At 41.0% G+C, this 19,656-nt stretch overlaps 1 protein-coding gene across 1 annotated transcript; it reads right to left on the bottom strand.

The window, feature by feature from the left end:
- Positions 1–6,195: 6,195 nt before the first annotated feature.
- ITM2B (integral membrane protein 2B) lies at positions 6,196–16,662 on the bottom strand. The gene is made up of 5 exons (XM_035900341.1): positions 16,438–16,662; positions 14,139–14,345; positions 11,991–12,101; positions 8,137–8,287; positions 6,196–6,911 (listed from the first exon to the last, which is right to left on the bottom strand). Exons 1-5 carry the CDS (start codon positions 16,654–16,656, stop codon positions 6,823–6,825), a joined length of 777 nt encoding a protein of 258 aa, XP_035756234.1. The 5' UTR covers positions 16,657–16,662; the 3' UTR covers positions 6,196–6,822.
- Between the last annotated feature and the right edge of the window lie 2,994 nt (positions 16,663–19,656).

Here is a 19,656-nt window from a genome sequence, read left to right as displayed (position 1 = left end):
GGCGGGGGCACCCGGCCGTCGCAGCCGCAGGTGGCAGGTGACGGCGGGAGGAGGGGCGCCTCGGCGAGGTGGTCAAGGCCTCTCCCTCACGAAAGAAGCACTTTGCAGCCTTGGGCGAAAGGAGATCTCCCAGGCTTCTTTAGTCAGCCCAGAGGCCATCGCCCGGCTCTTCCTGGTCTCTCAGGTGCTGAACAAGCTGGAGGCGGGCGATACGTCTTCTCTATGGGGTGGGAAGAGCCGTAGAACTGTATATTAAAAAAAAAAAATAACTCTGCGGATGTAGAGTAGGACAGAAGTTACAAATCCTTTATGGCTGTCTCTCTGACATAGATCCAAGTCCTAACTGAAACACTGCTTTTAACACTGTGCATTACAGTTGCGTTTTTCATGTAAGAAATTCTCCAGTCTTCAGGGAATCTTCTGGATTTTAAACCAATGAGACTCAAACTCCCGGTGTCCCGATTCACAGATCTTAAAAATCTCCTCTGGTGTCTGCAGGCATATACCCACATTTAGAAGGCAGATCACTGCTGCTGCAAATTGGCACGTTTCATTTCAGATTTTTCTGATGACAGCTTGTTAGAAAAAGCAAAATCTTTGTATATAAAGACTATTAATACATGCACGAATTTATCATTCGTCTGCAAAGAAACTCGTTTCAGTGAGATTGCCATCAAACTTCTCAATGTAAAGAAAAACACCTGAGTACAACTATGATATGCAATAAAAATTCAGTATTTTTAAGATTCACACACTTTATCAATTTGTTTGAGCCTTTCCTTTATAGGTATTAACTTAAAAACAGGAGAACAGTCTCTTTGTCTGGTTCATAATTAGCATTAAACCAATTACGGTAAAGTGAATACAGAACAAATGGGATTTCTGAGGCAAAGCAAGGTACATAAATGCCAAATGAAATGTTTGCATTGTAGACTGTAGTGGGATTTAGAAATTCCTTGTTACGATTCTAGTAAAACTGTGACAGTAACTTTACCCTGCTTCTAAGCACATTTAAAAGACTTCCTTTTAGTCAGACGATACCAGATGCTGTGGAAGGTTTGGAGTCTAGGACTGCCTGTCCTCTACAGCTGAACCACAGACAACTAGGCAGACCTACCAGCTTGGAAAGGTAAGCTAACACCCTGAACTGTTGTTTAAACTGTAGTCTGTTGCCCTTCCCTCACAATGGGCTTCAAGAGCACAGAAGAATTTAAGATGAGAGCAGAGTATCTCAGAAAACTTGGTCAGAGCCAGTGGTGACCCTCCCAGCTGTCAGCAAGAAGGAAACACACCCTCCTGGGTTAGCTTCCCACACAGCGGCTTTGATATGTGCTTTGAGCCAGGCCCTAGATCATCCAAATGAAAGGCAAAGGATTTGTGTTGCTCTCATAACCCCATGTGCATTAGTGCTTAGGGAACATTGTATCCTTTTAAAGAGCTGACAACCAGCCTCTGTGTGAATAATAACTTTCTAAAATTGCTAGCATGCCAAGCACCTTCTCAAGTCAAATTTTATGCACGTTTTCATCAAGCAAGGCACTTAGGGCTCCCCTCTGTAAGCAGGTCCAAGCAAAAAAATAATCCCAGAACGTTTCAGGTTACAACTGGAGGGGGAAGAAGGGAGGCAACAGATGAATTGAGCTACAGTAACCTTTAATCCTCCATCCCGGAGCCTCAGATGTAGTAACTACATCTAAACTGCAGTAAGAAGACTTAACGTGTGTATGTACTTTCAAAGAAAGGCACTTGCACATGTAAAACCATGTGTAAATTGCTGCACCTTTCCCCCCCATTGTTAGATATGCTGATTTGAATGTTGTAATCCTGTATTTTAAAACATTTTCTTTTAAATGGAGCCTTTGGGCTTTTGGAATAAAATGGCAAAGGAAAGAAGAAAAGCAGCTTTTACAAAAAGAAGCAAAGGAAACACTGCAAGATGAAATAAAGTATTAATGATAATTTCTCATCTGGCCTGACAATATTTTTATTCTAAACATCTTGCCACAACAGCTTTTAAATTGTAGGTCATAGACAGATGGCAGTCTGTGAAACAGTGCCCAGTCAGGCAGTCCTGACTCAATGTTTCCAGCTGCAAAATAATCTTAAGTAATTTTATTATCTCAATTTTTTCACTTAAAACCATTGCTATAGTTTCATAGTAATTGCCGGTGGGAATAAAGTCATGGTTTCATTGCAAATGAAACCAAGCCTTCTTAGTTTGACTCTTACTGCTCAGCTATGATAGAAGCTTGCTACTCTTTTAGTTTTCATAAAAATGAAGTATTTGTGATGGGGAAACTTGATTTAAATCCACCTTCCAGCATGACCTCTCCCAGTAACGCTGCCCTGCAATCGCACTGGCATCAGCTCTGCCTTTGAAGCTGGAAATGGTTTATGGGTGTGATGAGTTTAAGGCGGGACTCTCCATCAGCAAAGTGATCAAATCGTCAGCAGGATCTGAAAGGACACTCTGGCTGTTGTTGCTGAATGCAGAAATGTCTGCATGTGTATGACGCCTATATGCAAACCCCCAGATTTCTGCTAGCATTGAGGACCTGGGTACTAAAAAATAAAATCCCTGACTGATGCAATTTATCAAAGGAAGCCTTAATGCAAGTGCAATTACATCAGAAAAAATGAATCATTCCCGGTACAGCTTTCCTTGCTTGCGGAAGGTGCCCAGACGTTAGTCTGAAACACGCCTTTGCACATGTGGCTGCGTCACACCACGTGCAAAGCGCTAACCCCAGCCCCTGGCTCCTTTTGGTTGGTACTGCCAGCTGATAATGAAATACAAGGTCAACAAACAAACAAACCACTGCCCTCTTGTTGTTTGCAATTACACGGCCACATTAATGACCCCACTGCAATCCCTCCCTTCCCGTCCTGCTCAGTCCCATGTTCTGCTTCCTCTCTCAGCGTGAGGAAGTGTGCTCCAGCATGGGCAACACCCTGTCCTGCTGCTGGCGGCCTCCCCAACGAGGATGTTTCCCATGCCTCCTTTTCCAGGATTTCCTAAGCCCACAGGAAGCAGAATATGCTCTACTGAGAGTGGTTCTCAGGAATCAAATTAATTTTAACCGACAACCTGAAAACCAGTTGAAAATTTGCAACCGTAGCCTATAGCGATCGGACAGGAATTTGTCTGAATTAAATCTACCTGTGATCTTGCTTTGTTCTTTTTGTTAAGAGCGAGCCGAAGATGATGACATTCTTTACCAAGGCATGGCAGTGAAATACCCTAATTAGGTGAAAGCATTCGTGTATAGTGTTCCAGCAAAACGCATAGTATGAAAACAACGCTATAGGCTCCTCTATGTTGCTTCCCCCGTTAACAGTAAAATATCCTCCTACAGCTAGAACAAACACCACCAGCAAGAGTACAGCTCTGCTATTATTTCCAAACCACAGGCTTCTGCCAACGCAGTCGTCTCAGGCTTCCATCCTCCCACGCAACTCATAACAACAAAAGCACGGACCCACCTTTCCAGAGGGCAACGCTATACTCTTGGTTGACAGCTTTGATAAACCTCTGTTGGCCTCCCCGGTACTGATTCAGCCGGAAACAACCTTCTTTAAACCAATGAATCCAGCCCCTACTTTTTGTCTCTGCAAGTGCAGCACATCTGTGTGTGTTGTTTTCGGGTAACCCCGCAGCTTCTCCTTCCAACAAATAAGCAAACTCTTCCATTTTCTGTCCCGCAGGCCTTCAGTATTTTCTTTGTGCCAAAATTTGCCCCATGGCTCTCCACTAAAGCTGCAAGGCTCCAACCAGCGGAGGAGGGAAGACCTGGAGCTTTTATCACTCCTTGCAAGCCCAGATCACGCACATCCACTGGTGACCATACCCTTATGCACATGCCAAGGCCTCCTGACCATTAGAGGCTGTTTGGGACCCATGGGAGAGCAACACAGCCCCCCTCCACCAAATAAAACACGGTGGCATAGGACAGTAGCATTTCTTTGATTTTGCTACTTTACTGACGATGTGTGTCTCATCAATAGGATTAATTTTCTTTCTTATAAGGAGTTTTAAAAATATTTGTAAAGATAATTGTCCAGTGAGGTCATTTTTATACTAACCCTTTTCTGGAATTCATTGGACTAGAAATGAGGTTTTCTTCAGTATAGCACAGCTGTGTTTGCTTATTATACTTTTTTTTTTTTTTAATGTAAAAAATAAAAAAGGAAAAAGCCCAAGCAGCTCCTAGAGCTATTTTTTTCCATGGATTTTTGTCCTGTGTTTTATTGACTTTGTCTACAACAGGGGCTTTTCCTGCAGTCGGGGTGGTTTAGGTCATCTTCCCTTCCAAACTGCCTGGCATTTACTAAGATGGAGCGCATGCTGGGAGCTTTCCCTCACTGCACGCGAGTTTCTTCCTCCTTCCCCATGCTTATTTTCACGCTAGTGATAGAAATAAATTTCCTTCTGCTATCCAACAGGCTCAAAAATCATTGGGGACACAGGCACACAGCAGGACCATATAAACCTTGTGCCTGTAAGAACAAATCTGTTCCTCTCCCCCTCCGCCGCCCCTTCAGCAGCCTCATTTGCTGGTGTCCCCGTTAAAGGAAACGCCGCAGAACAAAAAGTTTCTTACCGAGTTTTATTTTGAAAGGAAGTTAAACATGATGCGAGGCTTACTTAAAAATTAGCAAGTTGCATGTTAATTTACGGAAAATAGGGACAGTACACTCATGAAAAGGTAGGAAACAGGCTTGAAAGTACTTCAGCATGAATCCTGCGTCATACAGGGTTCCAAAGAACGCACCAGTAACCCTTTCCTGACATATATTTGACCTGTATTGCAAGCACAATTGCAACATCCTCAGTGTTTGTAGCTGAAGTTTCCCCAGCAGATTTTCCAGCTTGCTTACATCTCTACCAAAGTGTAGCTATGTAAATACAATTTATACATGAGCACCTAACCTATAGCTACATGAGGCTTTATTTGATGTTCCTGACTGCCATGCACCATCAAGAATGGATTTAAAGAGTCCAGCTTTTGGAAAGTAACAATTATACTTTTCTTTTTATATATAATGCACCTACACTAAAACTGAACTGTAAATTAAGCCAAAACCAAAGTAGTAGTATTGTGTATTTAAGAAACTTCCTTCAAAACAAATGATTTTATCTCGATCCAAACATTCACAATAGCAGGAAGCTGGATGATAGCATGTTTACAATCATGTAACAGCTCCAAAACCAGTAAAGCATCCTCCCACGGTATTAAGAAAAGATCCTTTAAAAGATGAAAAATAAGATTAGTCCAAAGCTTCTTGATTAAATTAACTAAGACAAAAGATTTGGACACCTATGGTGCATGTTATTTAAGCGGTTTCAGCAGTTTTGGATTTTTTTTGCAAAGAAATGTGCAAATAGTCTATTAAACATTCCTACTTCCCTGATAAATCAATGCTCAAAACAGAGTCAGAAAGACAAGTCAGTTCCCATATTACCGAAGCTTAGAAGTGGATTTTGGGAGAGATTTTCCAGCTTTGTTTTTGAGTGTTAATCCCTTTTTTTCCCCCCCTCCCGTAATTTTTCTTGCAACCAGCTTCAAAACAGCAGGCACTGCGATACATCTTATCCTGCACTCTCCCCTGCAAAAGTTGCCATTACAAAGATCCCAATCATACGAAAAGAATTCAAACTTGCTTTAAGAATAGCAGTTTTAAACTGTTAATGGCACGACACAGGATGGTATGAGTGATACTTTTGAGCTAGCTCCAGCTTAACTGGCAAAGCGCAACGGCACAGGCTGACAGAATGCTGCGAAGTTGAACAAAGGGAAATGCAAAGTCCGGCATGTAGCGAATGCTCCTGGCTCTCAGCTGGGCCAGCCTGACTCATGGCACGCTCTAGATTACATCCTTGGACAAATACTCAGGACAGGGATTTCAGACATTAACAACGTGTTAAGTCAGCTTTGGATCTCCACTCTGATTGTATGTATCGTGGAAATACCAGCCCAGAATCTAAGCAAGTGGCACAATATTGCCTTTAAATGAAAAAGGAACAGGAAACATGCTTCTCCGTTTGTATTTCATTTCTCAGCCATCCCCTATTCCATTTTATCTTCTCGTTTCTAAAAACAGCACTGCAAGTAAAAAGCATTAATTTTAACTGTAGTCCCCTCCCCTCAAAGAACCCCAGTAATAGCAAAAGTAAACATAAGACTTTTAGACAAACAGGTTTATAAGGTTTATTTTCCATTGCACATACATGGATTATATACAAGTTAGTAACATAAGTTACTTCTTAATTTTCTAAAAGATTGTTACAGCAAACACTTGCCATTTTAAAACATCGAGTCAGAAATCAATCTAAAAAGGTATATGTGACAGTATTTTAAAAACGAAAACAAATTGCACTTTGTTAGGGAGAGTCAAATACAGGTTTGTCTATATGCTGTAACAAACTATATAGCAGGTAATATTACAGTTAGAAGTAGCTCTCGCAGTCCATTTGTACATTAATAATTCTTTTCAATTTTACTTAATTAAAAACTGGTGGGTATTTCAAAGACTTTCTTCTTCTTCCTAGTATTCAAGATTCATCACATGAAATGCACTAGCAACTAAGTCTTTATACAATTGCTATTCATACATAAGAAGAACACGACACCTGAAAATAAGGAAAAAACTAAAACGTATTGATTTTACATGTATCATGAGATGAAAAGTATGGAAGGCGTTCAGCAATAAAGCCCTGTCCACTACTTACATAAAAGATTTTGAAAAATAATCACTGCACACGAATACAAAGGGTGGGGGTCATACTGTAGCTTTTAAGTCTCCTGGAACAGTAATTCCTCATTACTGTTCACAGATGAGTGTTTCCATAGCAAACCTGTTCTCAAAGTGTCGAATCTTTCGGCAGTTGACGGCTTCACGCTTCTGAATTCCTGTTTGTATTGGTAAAGAACAATGGAGGGTAAACAGAAGAGGGGATGAGGTACATCAGAGATGTAATAGTTTTACATTCGCAATAATAAGATGCCACCAGAAATCAGAACTACCCCTCTTTCGATCCCCCTCTCAGAAGAAATGCACGTAGGCACACACCCATACTTAGAAAATCAACCACAACCTGCCAACCCCCCCCACTGGCTAGTTTTAACCCAGATCAGTTCCCAATCTCCCTCTCTGCATATGTCTGCAAAAATGCTTGCGGGGACACGAGAGAGGGAAGAGCGAAAGAATAAATGGCTATAGGCAAAAAGTAGCGGGCTAGCAGTATTTAATCATCATCATCTTGGAATAGGAGAAAGACAGATTTAAACCAAATTTTAGCCAAACTAACGCTCACTGCCAACCTAAGCTCATAATTTATTATCATAGGATCAACATCCTGAATTTTGAATTGGATTTTGCTATTAAGACCTTTTCGTTTTTTATAAAAATAATTTAGAACGATGTTTAAATGCGTTTCTTTTCCTTGTTTTCCCAAGCAGTCAGGTCCAACAATATGACTAAAGCCATTAAATTGCTTCAGCGTGCACTTACGTCATACACAGTTTAAAAAAAAAAAAAAAGAAAAAAAAGCAAGTCGAGTAAAATCTGAGTGAAAATTTTAAGGCAGTATTTAATAGCTTGTCAAGACTCTTCCAAACGAGGTTTTTCAAGCATTTTCCATGAAGGAATGCCAAGCACTATAACTCTCCTGTGAAGACAACTCTTATTCACATTTCACTTATGCAAATAGGAAGTTGTGGACTAATTTACAGATGGCTTTAATGACAAGAACCACCTACAATTCTGTACTTGGACTACAAGGCTATAGCTTCTCTTCAAAGGGTTTTTTTGGTTTTGGGGAGGGTGGGTCAAGAAACAAGATTAAAGAAAAGCATCGATGAAAGCCCGAACCCCAGAAGAACATACCCATGCATACACACACATTTAGCAGCTCCTAGCTCACTGGGGCCTTCAGCACTTTGCACAATAAAATGACTTATTTCCATACCTACACGGAAAATATCAGACGTACTTAAGCCCATAGAGCCGGTTACTGCAATAAGCAGCCCTTGCTTTAATAAGAGTCATTCCTCTCAACACAATCAAGCCTATTTATTGAACTCAAGTGGCATTGAACCTTCTGCCAACACAAAAGATCACAGGAGGAACATTTACCTTTCATGGCTTCTTTGTGCTGTAGTTTATAGGTTTCCTTGCCACGGCAGAGGCGGTAAATAAAGAATCCCAGCTGATCCACATTTTCAATGCGATCAGTAACAATCATCTGTTCATGAATCAAATAGGACTGAGGCAAATACGTTCCAGCCTGTTGAACAAAAATATAACAGCTCTGTCAAAAGCCATCTCTTCGTGGTCTAAGTACACAAGAAACAGTTTGCAATGTGTTTCTTTAACATGGCTGTGACACATCTTGTTTGAATTCTTTCAAAATATATATTACCCACAGAATTTCATTCTAAATGTGCAAACATGACCGCACTGCACTACAGAAATACATAACAGTTATATTCAAAAAGGTCACGAAACTTCCACCGATGCAAACATCCACAGCCCTCCTGCTACAGTAACGTTAGTCTTCAGTGGAGAAGAAATGTTTCCTTCCAGGAGCACCCACTGTCACGGATCAGTCCTGCACTTACCGTCCAAAGTTTTCGCTTTGTTAACAACAGCCCAACGGACCTCAGTGGGAGCTACTCCCAAAGAGGAGCTAGCGGAAGCATGCTCTACATGGAGATACTCTTGCTGATGAAGATACTCCAGCTGCAGCCCACGGGGTTTGGGAAGCCCTGAACATGCTCACAGTGTGGGTCACAACTCTCAGGCCAGGCGAGACCATCTATCCCCATAAGTTATTACAGTGACTCCCACAATTGTCTATATGGACAGGTATTAGAAAGTCGTGGTGGTGTATCAGGTGTTTTAAGGCAATGCACTGAAAAAGGGAAGAGCTATGACGACACACAAAGGCTTCTCAAGCCTTCCCTAGTCCCTTCAGTGTTATTTTGCCACAGCTGAAACGATAGAGGAACCCGGCCCTGTGCACACCTCACTGTACACAGCTGAAGATGCACATACTTTGCTATCAGCCAATTTCCTAATACCGCCACTGGTAAATAATCATCAGCTTCTTTGAAGTATTACTTCATTTAAGAAATCCTGTTAGTGTGATTCTAACTTATGTCAGTAGAGAAGGTATTGCTTGCTTTCTAAAAATAAAATGATCACTTACTATGGAAACAAATTCAGCTTCTGTGGCAAAAGATCACTGTATTTTTATTGACAATAAACAACTTGAAATTTCCATTGCAAAACAAGACTGCCTTTTCAGTCCAAGCGACATTTTGAGAAGAAGCCGATTAAATGCTATTATTTTCAGTAAAGAAAGAAAGGACTGTATAAAATTCATTTTAAATTATGAAAGTTTTCTTCAGCATGATGGAGGAAAACAACAGCAACTGTTTTTCTTTAAATAAGAACTTAGAGGACTTCATGCTCCCAAATTATCTGACTCATTATTTGGTAATTAAAATTACTGTAAATTACTGTATCTTAACCCTTGGTCTCTCAAATTTCAGGAGAACGCCCCGAGGGAGCCCCAGAGTAAAGTGGCAGCGCAGGGCACCAGCAGGGTGGGCAGTGGTGCTGAGGACTTGGGACAACCTGTAAGGACGCTCCTGGGCTTGTGCCCTCCAAACTGCAGGACCTCCGGGACCTCCTGGACCACCCCCCAGACCCAGCCTCCTCATCCCTCCCAGGGGGCACAAGAGGAGGAGGAGCTCAGTACAGGAAAGTCCTCTGCCCAGCTGCTGCAGGAGCAATTACCTGCATAGCCACAAATATCGTCATCTTTGAGAAGTCCTGTGCATCGCATTCAGTTAAAATTGGCCCATTGGCTCAACATAAGAACGAGGTGGATGAACACATACGGGTTTCAGCCCTGTTTCCCAAGGAAAGGAGGCCTTTCACTGTCTGCATATTAAAGCAAACTGTATCAATATATAGAAATGTCATTCTTTAGGCTACAATTACGGCTTTTTTTAAAAAACAGAACAGCCCAGAGCACCTCCATTTTCACAAAATGCCCTCTGCATGTATTCAAGTGTTCATTTTAATGAAATGAGCACTTCAATTTCATACATTTTTTTCCTTGTGCAACGAGCGTGACTGCAGGACAGTGAACAGAAATTTACTCACTTTGTGCATCTGCAGAGTGGTTTCCCAAATTTCAGTTACAAAACATTTAGCCTGATTTTCTGAGACATCAAATGCCCACAGCTTTTTGTTAATACAATGAGAATTAAACAGATGTCTCGTAAAATTAGGGCACTCACTGTCGGGGACAATGATCAAAACAGTTTGCTTTTGCACAGATTTTCAATTCAGTGTGTGATGCCTGGTTATCCTCTTACTTGTAAGCCAAGCATATCTGATTTAGCGCTAATGACAAACTAGGAAATTAACAGATTTTAATAGTGGAATTTGTGTGAACTAAAAATGGAAACAAAACAGCATAAAGCAAAAACATATGGGGTCACTGAGTTTTACAGACACCACCTCATCCTTAGGTACAGGAAATCAAAGTGTAGTTAAATAGCCAGTCTCAAAATAGGCAGCAAAAAGGCAGCAGAGGACTTACTTATGAAGTCATTTTTCACATGAAATATATTTATATACATGAACCACTCAGAAATGGCTAAAATGGTTCCCGGAGTCCTAATTCCAAAGCCTTGTTTGAAAGATGCAAACCCAAAGATGATATTAACAATTCTAAAGTTACAAAAGCACAGTAAAATAAAATTTAAAACACTCGCCCCTAATCTTAGACGTAAGTTAGCTTATCAGCTCTTTTCCCCACCCAGAGTGTTTTGCTGTTCTGTAAAGAAACCAGAAGGCTGAAAACCAAGGTAAGTACTATTTAAACCTGCATTAAAAGCATACATATTTAAGTGTTACAAAAAAAAAAAATAAAGATAAAAATGATTCATATTACATTAGTAAGAGACCCCATTAGATTATCTACTTTGGCCTCCTCAATTTCACAGGCCATTACGTTTCACCCAGTTACTAGTACTAACAGAACAGCGTGTCCCCGTGGTGGCGACAAGCCAGCCAGCACCAGCCCCACAAGCCCAGCAGTAGTGTTCCATTATCAAACCCTGCTGGGAAGCGATTTGGAGCTTCCACAACGTTATACTGCATGTTCGTTTGTTCAGCGATTGTGGTATCTCGGTCCTTTCCATAGTCCTTGGTTTTAAGAACCACGACTCTTGTTCTGAAGGTCTGGTGCTTGCAGAACCAGGAATCTGGCTACACTAAAACCCCTCTTGCTTAAATGGGCTTTGCTGATCATACAATCCACATCCTGAGCACTCCTACAAAACCGCCCTGGAAACAGGAAGATCCACCTTAAGGCTGCTGGATGGCTCGTGAATTCGCGTGCAGTGCTAGTCCATCACACGTAGTGCCACATCTCGTTTCCCTGAGCATGCGCAGTGGACCCGACACACCTCATGTACATCACCCTCAAGACACTGGATCAGTTCAAAGCAGGGGCCAACCATCGGGCTTTAAACAATGCCCACGTTAAAAGGATTCCCCAGTACACCTACTTCAAGCCTCTTGGCTAACCAGTCTTAGTCCAGTGGGTACATGCTTTATGGAAACTTTAGTCACAATGGATTATAAATTAAAAAACACAGAGTACTATCAAAGAGTCCAGGTACACCACATCTATGCAATTTTGTCAGCCAAATTTGTAGCACTGAAGAATAAAATCAGGTTTGTTTGCCTTCCTCTGAATTAATAATTCCTTCATGATTGTAGTTAATGAAATAAGGTTACAGACTTTCTTCTCTCTTTGCAAACATCTCCAGCGATCAATTAACTTCTAACACATGCGCCTTGTGTGAATGTCAGAGTTGGGGGGGGCGGGGGGGAGGGCAGGAAAAAAAAAAAAATTTCTGCTTTTTCCCTGTCTTAATAACAAATTACTTACGATTTAACCATACCTTGATGTTGATGAGCAACTCCAGGAAATTTTTTGGTGGCATCACAACTGAAGTGTTCAGAGGAATCACATAGCACTTGTCCAGGCTAAGGTCAAGATAGGCAGTGAGTCTCTGTTGAGGAAATGTTTATTTTAATCAAAGTAACAAGAACATCAGAAAATTCACACACAGACTTTGCTGAACTGCTACTGCCTCATGTTGTTCTTCAAATTATTGCTTTGTTCACTCTAAAATCTGTCCAACAAACTCCAATTTGAGGGTAGGTAAATGCGGAAATAAAAGGCAGTCTTGATGAGAGTTTAAATCTATGACAGGGATTTGTGCAAGGCAGCAGGCAGTAAGTAGCTCAAATGCACTACAGTAATGAAATTACAAAGGTGTATCTGATCTGTTAGGAAATCAAGTACAGTATTCGTTTATTCTTAGTGCCTGCATTTTGAAACAACAGGGCAAAAACCTTGCTCTAATCGCCACACTTTTGTATTTTGTTGTAAAGGGGAAAAGCTGCTGGTAGGAACAAACTACAGAAGGAAAAAAATACTGTTACAGATAATGCAACAAAAATCCTTTTATTTTCAAAAATACTACTGACTTGAAGTGTTAATCATTATTCATAGCTGAGCTATTCTCTTTATGGTACCTGAACTGCAATATTTGCCATTACTTGATAAAAACAGACATATAAAAGCCCCGGGAATTATCCTGATGAATCCTGTGGCTCTGTTCACTGAGCTGTGTTTTACTCCATCTGTTCTTGCTAAAGAAGACATTATCTCAAGCTGCTGAAAGCTCTAAGGCTGCGGACGTATATAAAATACTGAGCACCAAGAGCCCAACAGTCAAAATAGTACCAGGACAGCAATCATCAGTGCAACTAATCTCATTACATGGGAGTAAGTGCTGTGCCTATGGCAAAACAATCCTTGCACTGACCTTTAGAGCAAAGCCTCTAATCCATTAAATCAAAAAGTAAATTTCTAATATTATATTGTTCCTATTCACTTCTGATATACTGCTTTTTTTTTTCTCCTGCTTTTCCTTCTTTAGAGACTTTGCTCTTAACTCTTCACAGAAGCTTCCCAAATATATTCAGGAATATTTTTAAATGACATAGCTCAAGCAAGCAATGTTTCCCTCCAAATCTGGTTATGAATATTTGATAGATAGCACTCGTTTTGCCTGGAAAACTTGAAACTCTGAAGTTTGCATAAAAAAATAGGACGCTTCCCTATTATTCTTTTTCAGCCTTGCTTAAAAAAGCTGTTCAGCAAAGTCTTCAAATGTTCACATAAATTTAGCTTCCTGAAAACCAGCTGTAGAACATTTCATTGCTATCAGACAGCTTCCATCAGGCTGATACAGAAAAGAAGAGTTTCTAATTGTTTTACAGCTCTGTCTTTAATACCAAGAGCTGCAGGCCTGTCAACTGCTTTACCAATAATTCACTACCATGATTCCTATCAATTAAAGTTGTTTCTACAAAAAAGGAAGAAGCAGCTAAAATTGCCTTGATACCCTGGTTCGGTGCCTTTAGGAAATCACAGTAGCCTGTGGTACACAAGGAAAATTCAGCTTCTGCTAGGCTTCCTACAGCATCTGGAAAATGACCTCTCTTCCCATGGTCAGTCAGCTGGTCGCTTCCTTCCCTTTCTGCTGCTGCTTTGGGGGTTTTGAGCTGTGCTAGGAGAGCAACCTCTGGGGGTGCTTGAGCATACCTAATGACGTCAGACACAACCAGCCCCTGCAAGTTGAGGTCAAAGCTACGACAGCCCTTTCTAAACTTCCCTCGGCATCACAGCAGTAGGTCAAACTCTGGCTCGGTGGACTTAGTGCAGCAAGAACAAGATTCTCTTTACTTCCTCATACTAAGGAAAGGAAATGGCTCTCAGATTTTTCCCTTTCTAAAAACAGAACTGTATTTGCAGATGGTGGTTTACAGACTACCTCATGATGATTGTATAACGCTGTACTTTGTATGCCCAGTTAGTAATTGCTTGCAGCCTGCTGCTGATCAAAACGTTTCTGCTGCCTCCTCCACCCTCCACTTTCCCCCATCACAATAATTAGGGAGTACATTTATCAGGATGACTGAGGGGGAATATTTTTCAAGTTTTAAATGCTTTCAGCTTCTTCAGAAATATTTCTTACCCGGTGGAAGTCATGGACGATATCAGCAGGATCACTATCAGCAAACTCGGGGACTGGCACACTGATAAACTCAACATCTTCCTCCTCCAGGATCTGAATATTTTGCTCAATCGTGTGGTAGCGAGCACTCTGAGCCTCTGCCCCAGGCTCAGGTAAACTTAAGCCATCTTCAATGTACTTTATTCCACAGAAATACACGCCACCCTGCTAAAAATAGTAAACAACACAGCAACAAAACATCAGTAGCCATGTTAGAAGTTTAAAACTAATATTCTCAAAGCACTGCAGAGAAGGAAAACTTGTCAGACTAGATGAAATGTTTTCCCTTTAATTTGATTCATACACCAAAGTAGGAGCCAGTTGCTATCTACAAGAGGACCATGGGTAAAACCTTGATTGTACTGAACCCAGGGGAAGTCCTTCCCTTGAATTCAAGGACAACAGGATCCCAAAAGCAGGTTCATAAAATCTAGTCTTCATTTTGCATCCATTATCTGTGGCACATTGCATCTTATTTTTAGAAAGAAGACGAAGTTCCTAGGCCTATATGCATGCATATTATTATTATGATTTAACTGCAGTCAATAATTACCATTTAAGACACTGAAATTGGTCATCCGTATCACCTTTAAAAAGCAAATCTAACATTGAATTTGGTCCTGCTTGCAGCAGGGGGATGATTTCAAGAGTTTCCTTCCAACCTCAATTATTCTGTGAAGTTGCTTAGTTTTGGAAGGCCTCAGAAGTTTTGAAAGTCATTCTCTTAAAATAAATTATTTCTTTTTCTGAACAGTTTTGAAAGACAAAAAGGTAATAAAAAGAATTTAAAATGACCAATTTGGGTCCTTCTGTCACAGGACACATAGCAGGTTAACTAAGTTAAGGGTAAAATAAAGTCCTGAGTCAGAGGAAGTCATATACCAAATTTATAGGCCAGACAGCTTTAGAAACATACAACTTATGCATACGCACATGCCATCAATTTAAGGTTTTACATTGAAAGCATGCCTTCAGTGCAATGTTAGCTCAATTCCTGAATGTTTCCCTCACCCAGATCTGACTCATGAACAAGTACCACAGGTTTGAATTGAACGACACTTTCAACTTCAGCTAGCTGGCAGGTGAAAGGTGGAGCACCATGGTTCTAAGCACAGATGAAACACGCATTAGTAATACAGCAGGCCTTCAGCTACTCTGAGCGTGTTAATCCACCAAGATATGCTACGCCGTTAAGCATCGTTGGCAACACTACTGCTCCCCTGTAAATTAGGTTAACATGATAGCCAAAGAGACCATAAGCTGCAAGTTCAGCTAGAATTTCTCATGTTTCATCACTTTGCCTTCCACATTAGCAGCTACCAAAATGGGGGCGGGGGGAAAAATCCTGGTAGCAGGGACAAGAACACGTAATTTCTACCTTATAATTAGGTGCACTAACCAGTGGGCTAGAGGGATTCCTGTTTTGCTTATACTCTCCCTTTCTGATCCTGTGAATCTTGCAACCCTGGCAGTTTCTGATGGAGGGAGGGTGTGCTCGCCCCACTTGGGTAACAGCCCAGCACAGCCAGCACTGCCCAGTGACAATTCCCCCCCGAGGAAGACAATATTTAACTCGGATCCCCCATGTTTCAGGTAAATGCTCCAATTCCCTGGCACCACCACCTTCACAGGGCTCCTCTCACAGCCATGCCATTTGTTAAAGTCTGAAAATACATTTTGTCAGAGGTCTAATCTTGTCAGCATGGATTAGACTTGACAGGGCATGTTTAACCGCGTTGGCTGTGCTTCTCCCAAGTCCCCTGAGGGGCCTGTATTTCTTATCCCTGTGGAGGCTAGGAAGGAGGAGAGTCACTGTGCTGCTTTGACAAGCAGTCCCTTTCCTGTGCATTAGCAGGACCACATGCGTCTAGGAAATGTGGGGTCAAACAAGGAGGCTTTCAAGGGGTTAATCCACCTCCAGTACTCAGCACTTCCAAACAGGAGAGAGGGCAGGTGAAAATCTGGGACACCACTAGGGTTCCTAAACCCAAGTCCTATTTAGATGTAATCCTTTCTCTGCAAAGTAAGGTTTTCAAAGGTACTGCTCCCTTTTATTTGCCAGCTTTGCTCCTGCCCTCCTCTGCTGCTAGGTAACTTCAGAGCAGGGCATATACTTTGCCTTTAGAAAAGCTGAAGTTTTGGAAAGAAAAAGAAGTAGAAAGGCTATTTGGTTTAGTCTGTTGCTTCTCTTCCCTCTTCTAAATGTAAGGCATAACAGAGAAAAACACAGCCCTCCCATAACGAAATATATTTGGCTTACCTGGAATGCGAAATATTTGTACAGATAGGCACCACCCAGGATCACACCAGCCAGCATAAAGGCCAGCCCGAAGCACATGCACCAGCACCAGGCCCTCCTCTGCCCAACAGGCACAGCATCCTCAGGGTCCTGCAATCCATCAGAGAGACCTTCAACACACTGTTCCAAAGACACATATGACAGCAGACACTTCAGGCCCAGCAAGTACAAACACTGCATCTATCAGAAAAGCCTATGCACCCTTTATCACAATTGTTTGGAAACATACTTATTTGGTAAAGTTTAAAACAGATCTGTTGAAGTTGAGGTTTAGGAAAACTTGTACTAACAGTCACTTTTAATGCCATTGCCACTGACTAAATCAGCAGACTTAAGTCTTAAAGAAGAGAAACATGTAACAAGATCTCCCGAGATACCTAATAACGCAGTGAACCACTTTACAGATTGCAGACAGAAAAATACCCGTTCTCAGGCAACCTCCATGCAACAACAGCAGAGAGAGGAAGTCAATTCAGAAAGGTCAGATTCTTTTTTTATCTTGGTATATGCAATTTAAGCGAACCTGAAGAACCAACAAAAGATCAAAGGCAATAAGAACAGCAAAATATATCCTTTCCTACATTGTTCCATCAGGAAGAAAGAAACTTTACCACCTCTTTGCTGGCAGAATAATAAGAGCGGGAATGAAAAAAAGATGCTTTGTAAGTCGTAGTTAAGAAAGTTTTCTGCTCTAAGACAGCATTGGCCATGCCTCACTATCTGCTGTGCATGTTATGCTAAAGGAAGGACAGGATGTGTCCCCCTTGGGGCACTAGTTTGCATAACCATGCAGTCCCCACAGGCATCCTAAGCTATAAAATGCTGCTTGCAAAATCCTTCCTCTATCAGCCACATCACAATGCTCTTTCTTCCCCCAAGTGTTTGCATAACTCACATCCAAAAAAAAGAAGAAAAAAAAAAAAAAAACCAACCCGACAACAACAAAATCCCACCAAAAAAAACCCCATCCTTGAGTCACCCTCTTCCAAGCCATGATAATCCTGGGAAAGTATCAGAATTCAAATAAATACAAAGCAATTCATTACCCCTTTGCAACCAAAAAAAAAAAAAAAAAAATCAATAGGGTAGCATGATGACCAAGAGGAAATCCTTACAGTCAAATAAACAAAATATCCCAGACCAGAAAATGGAGGAAGAGCATGGGGGAAGCGCTTGAGAAGGCTTCAACAGGTACGGTTGTCAGTCGATGTTCTGCCTCATGGGTGTTTTTTGCAGCATTTGCTGATTACAATGATTTCCCACTTGAACAAAGTTGCGGGTGTAGTCCCCACGCTGCCTTGGTCCAGTGGGGACGGAATGCCCCTCATCTGGCCAAAGCTATCTAAGCAAGTCTGACACCAAATGGAAATGGGTACCTCCCTGTAAATGATGGGGAAAAAGCAGCGCTTCCTGAGAATGACTCATCCCAACCACCCCTGAGAGGGAGAAGTGGTCTTTTGGTGGGACTTCATTATACTGATTATAGAGGCAGATTCCTTGGTTAACAAACTAGGTACCTAATGCATAAGTAGCTAAAATTAGGCGATGTGAAACCCACCTTTACACTACACTGCAATTATCTTTCATACAGAAGTGGCAACGCAGCTTCTTTGCCAGGCAACGGCTGCCAAAACCCAATTCAGAAATATTTAGAGTTGAACTCCAAAGATATTTCACAGATTTTGTTTTATGTTACCTCGCAAACTACCACTGTAAATCAGGTTGTGAAATCTCCATCTTTGGAGGTTTTCAAAACTCAATGAGACAAAGCCATGGCTGATCTTGCTTTGGCAACCATCCTGGTTTCTAAATGGAGGTTGGACCAGATGACTTCCAGAAGCCCCTTCCAACCAACATTTCTGGGATACATTAGAAGGCAAAGTGAGAGTGCCTAGAAAACAGTTGCCATGGACTGAGAAAGCAGAATGAAAAGACAAATAACAACTTCTAAAAGTTTTTACATTACTAACTATTTAAGGAATTCAGTGTAAACAATTACAGGATTACTAGCTGCGTGGTTTTTAACCTGGCCCTTTGCAAAGACTGAGAATAGAATGTAATACCCATGGTAATCTAATTAACTTTCAGGTCAGGTTAAGATTCGCTGTGGATTCTTCTATAAATCATCTCAATTATAAATCTAAACCAGGTAAAACAAGGATTTTTATTTTTATGTTGCCCTGTATCATTAGGTAACTATTTCCCTAGATATTTCAATGCATAAAGGACACCCAACTGAAACTTTTTAAAATAGCTGTCATTTAAACTGTTGTAAGTTAATGTCAGAAAAACGGATAGCAAAGTGGCTCTGGGATACAATGCCAAAATATTCCCTAGTGAAGAATATAAAGAGTATCTTTATTCCTTCTCAGCGCTGCTTTTATTTCCTCCCCCTTTTTTTTTAACTCCAAGCAGAATTACCCATTAGTGGAATAACTGCCTCTTCCATTTTTACATCAGTCAGACTTACAAAATACGCATCTGGAAAATGGTGCAGAAAGCATACACAGTGTGAACACCTACCTGGAAATGGGGATTAATGTCAAATTCATTTTGCATGGGCCACAAAAATAATCAGAAAAAGCAAAGTAACTTTTATACTTTTACCATGCTAGGAGGAACCCGAAGGACAAGTTTATCAGTAATCCACCTTAATAATCTTCCTTTGATATATGAGATGAGAGATGAAAAACAGTACGTTTAACACAACTCTTTAATGCTCTCCCAGCAGCTAAATTTTACCATTATCATTTTCTGAATGCATCCCTAATGGTGGCACAGTAATACATTTTGTATTTGTAGTTGCCTATAGCATTTGATTTGTCCGTAGCCTACTGAAAACAGCACAACAAATTTAATGCAAGAGTTCAAGCCCAGTTTAGCCTCTTGCTTAGGACAGTGCATGAAAGTATTGCATCTCAGTACAGAGGAACCACAAGCATTAAGTAACACTTAAAACATTTTATGCTGTTGAAGGAGAACACAGAATTGATCTCCTCTTCTGAAATCTGAAAACGAAGTACACCATCAAGCAGTTTAAAACCACCTTAAATTAAAATATTATAAATAATCTACTGAAGCTAAATTATACTCATATTAGTAGCTGTGCCATGGCTAAGCTGGCTAAGCTTTTGTAGTGTTGCCATGACAGCTTAGTTCGGGCTGAATTGACCCAAAAGA

Source organism: Egretta garzetta, unplaced genomic scaffold, assembly GCF_000687185.1.
Source record: "Egretta garzetta isolate BGI_Z169 unplaced genomic scaffold, ASM68718v1 scaffold268, whole genome shotgun sequence".
NCBI classification, from domain to species: Eukaryota; Metazoa; Chordata; class Aves; order Pelecaniformes; family Ardeidae; genus Egretta; species Egretta garzetta.
Note: the sequence above shows the minus strand (reverse complement) of the source record. Positions and strands in the feature narration are given on the sequence as shown.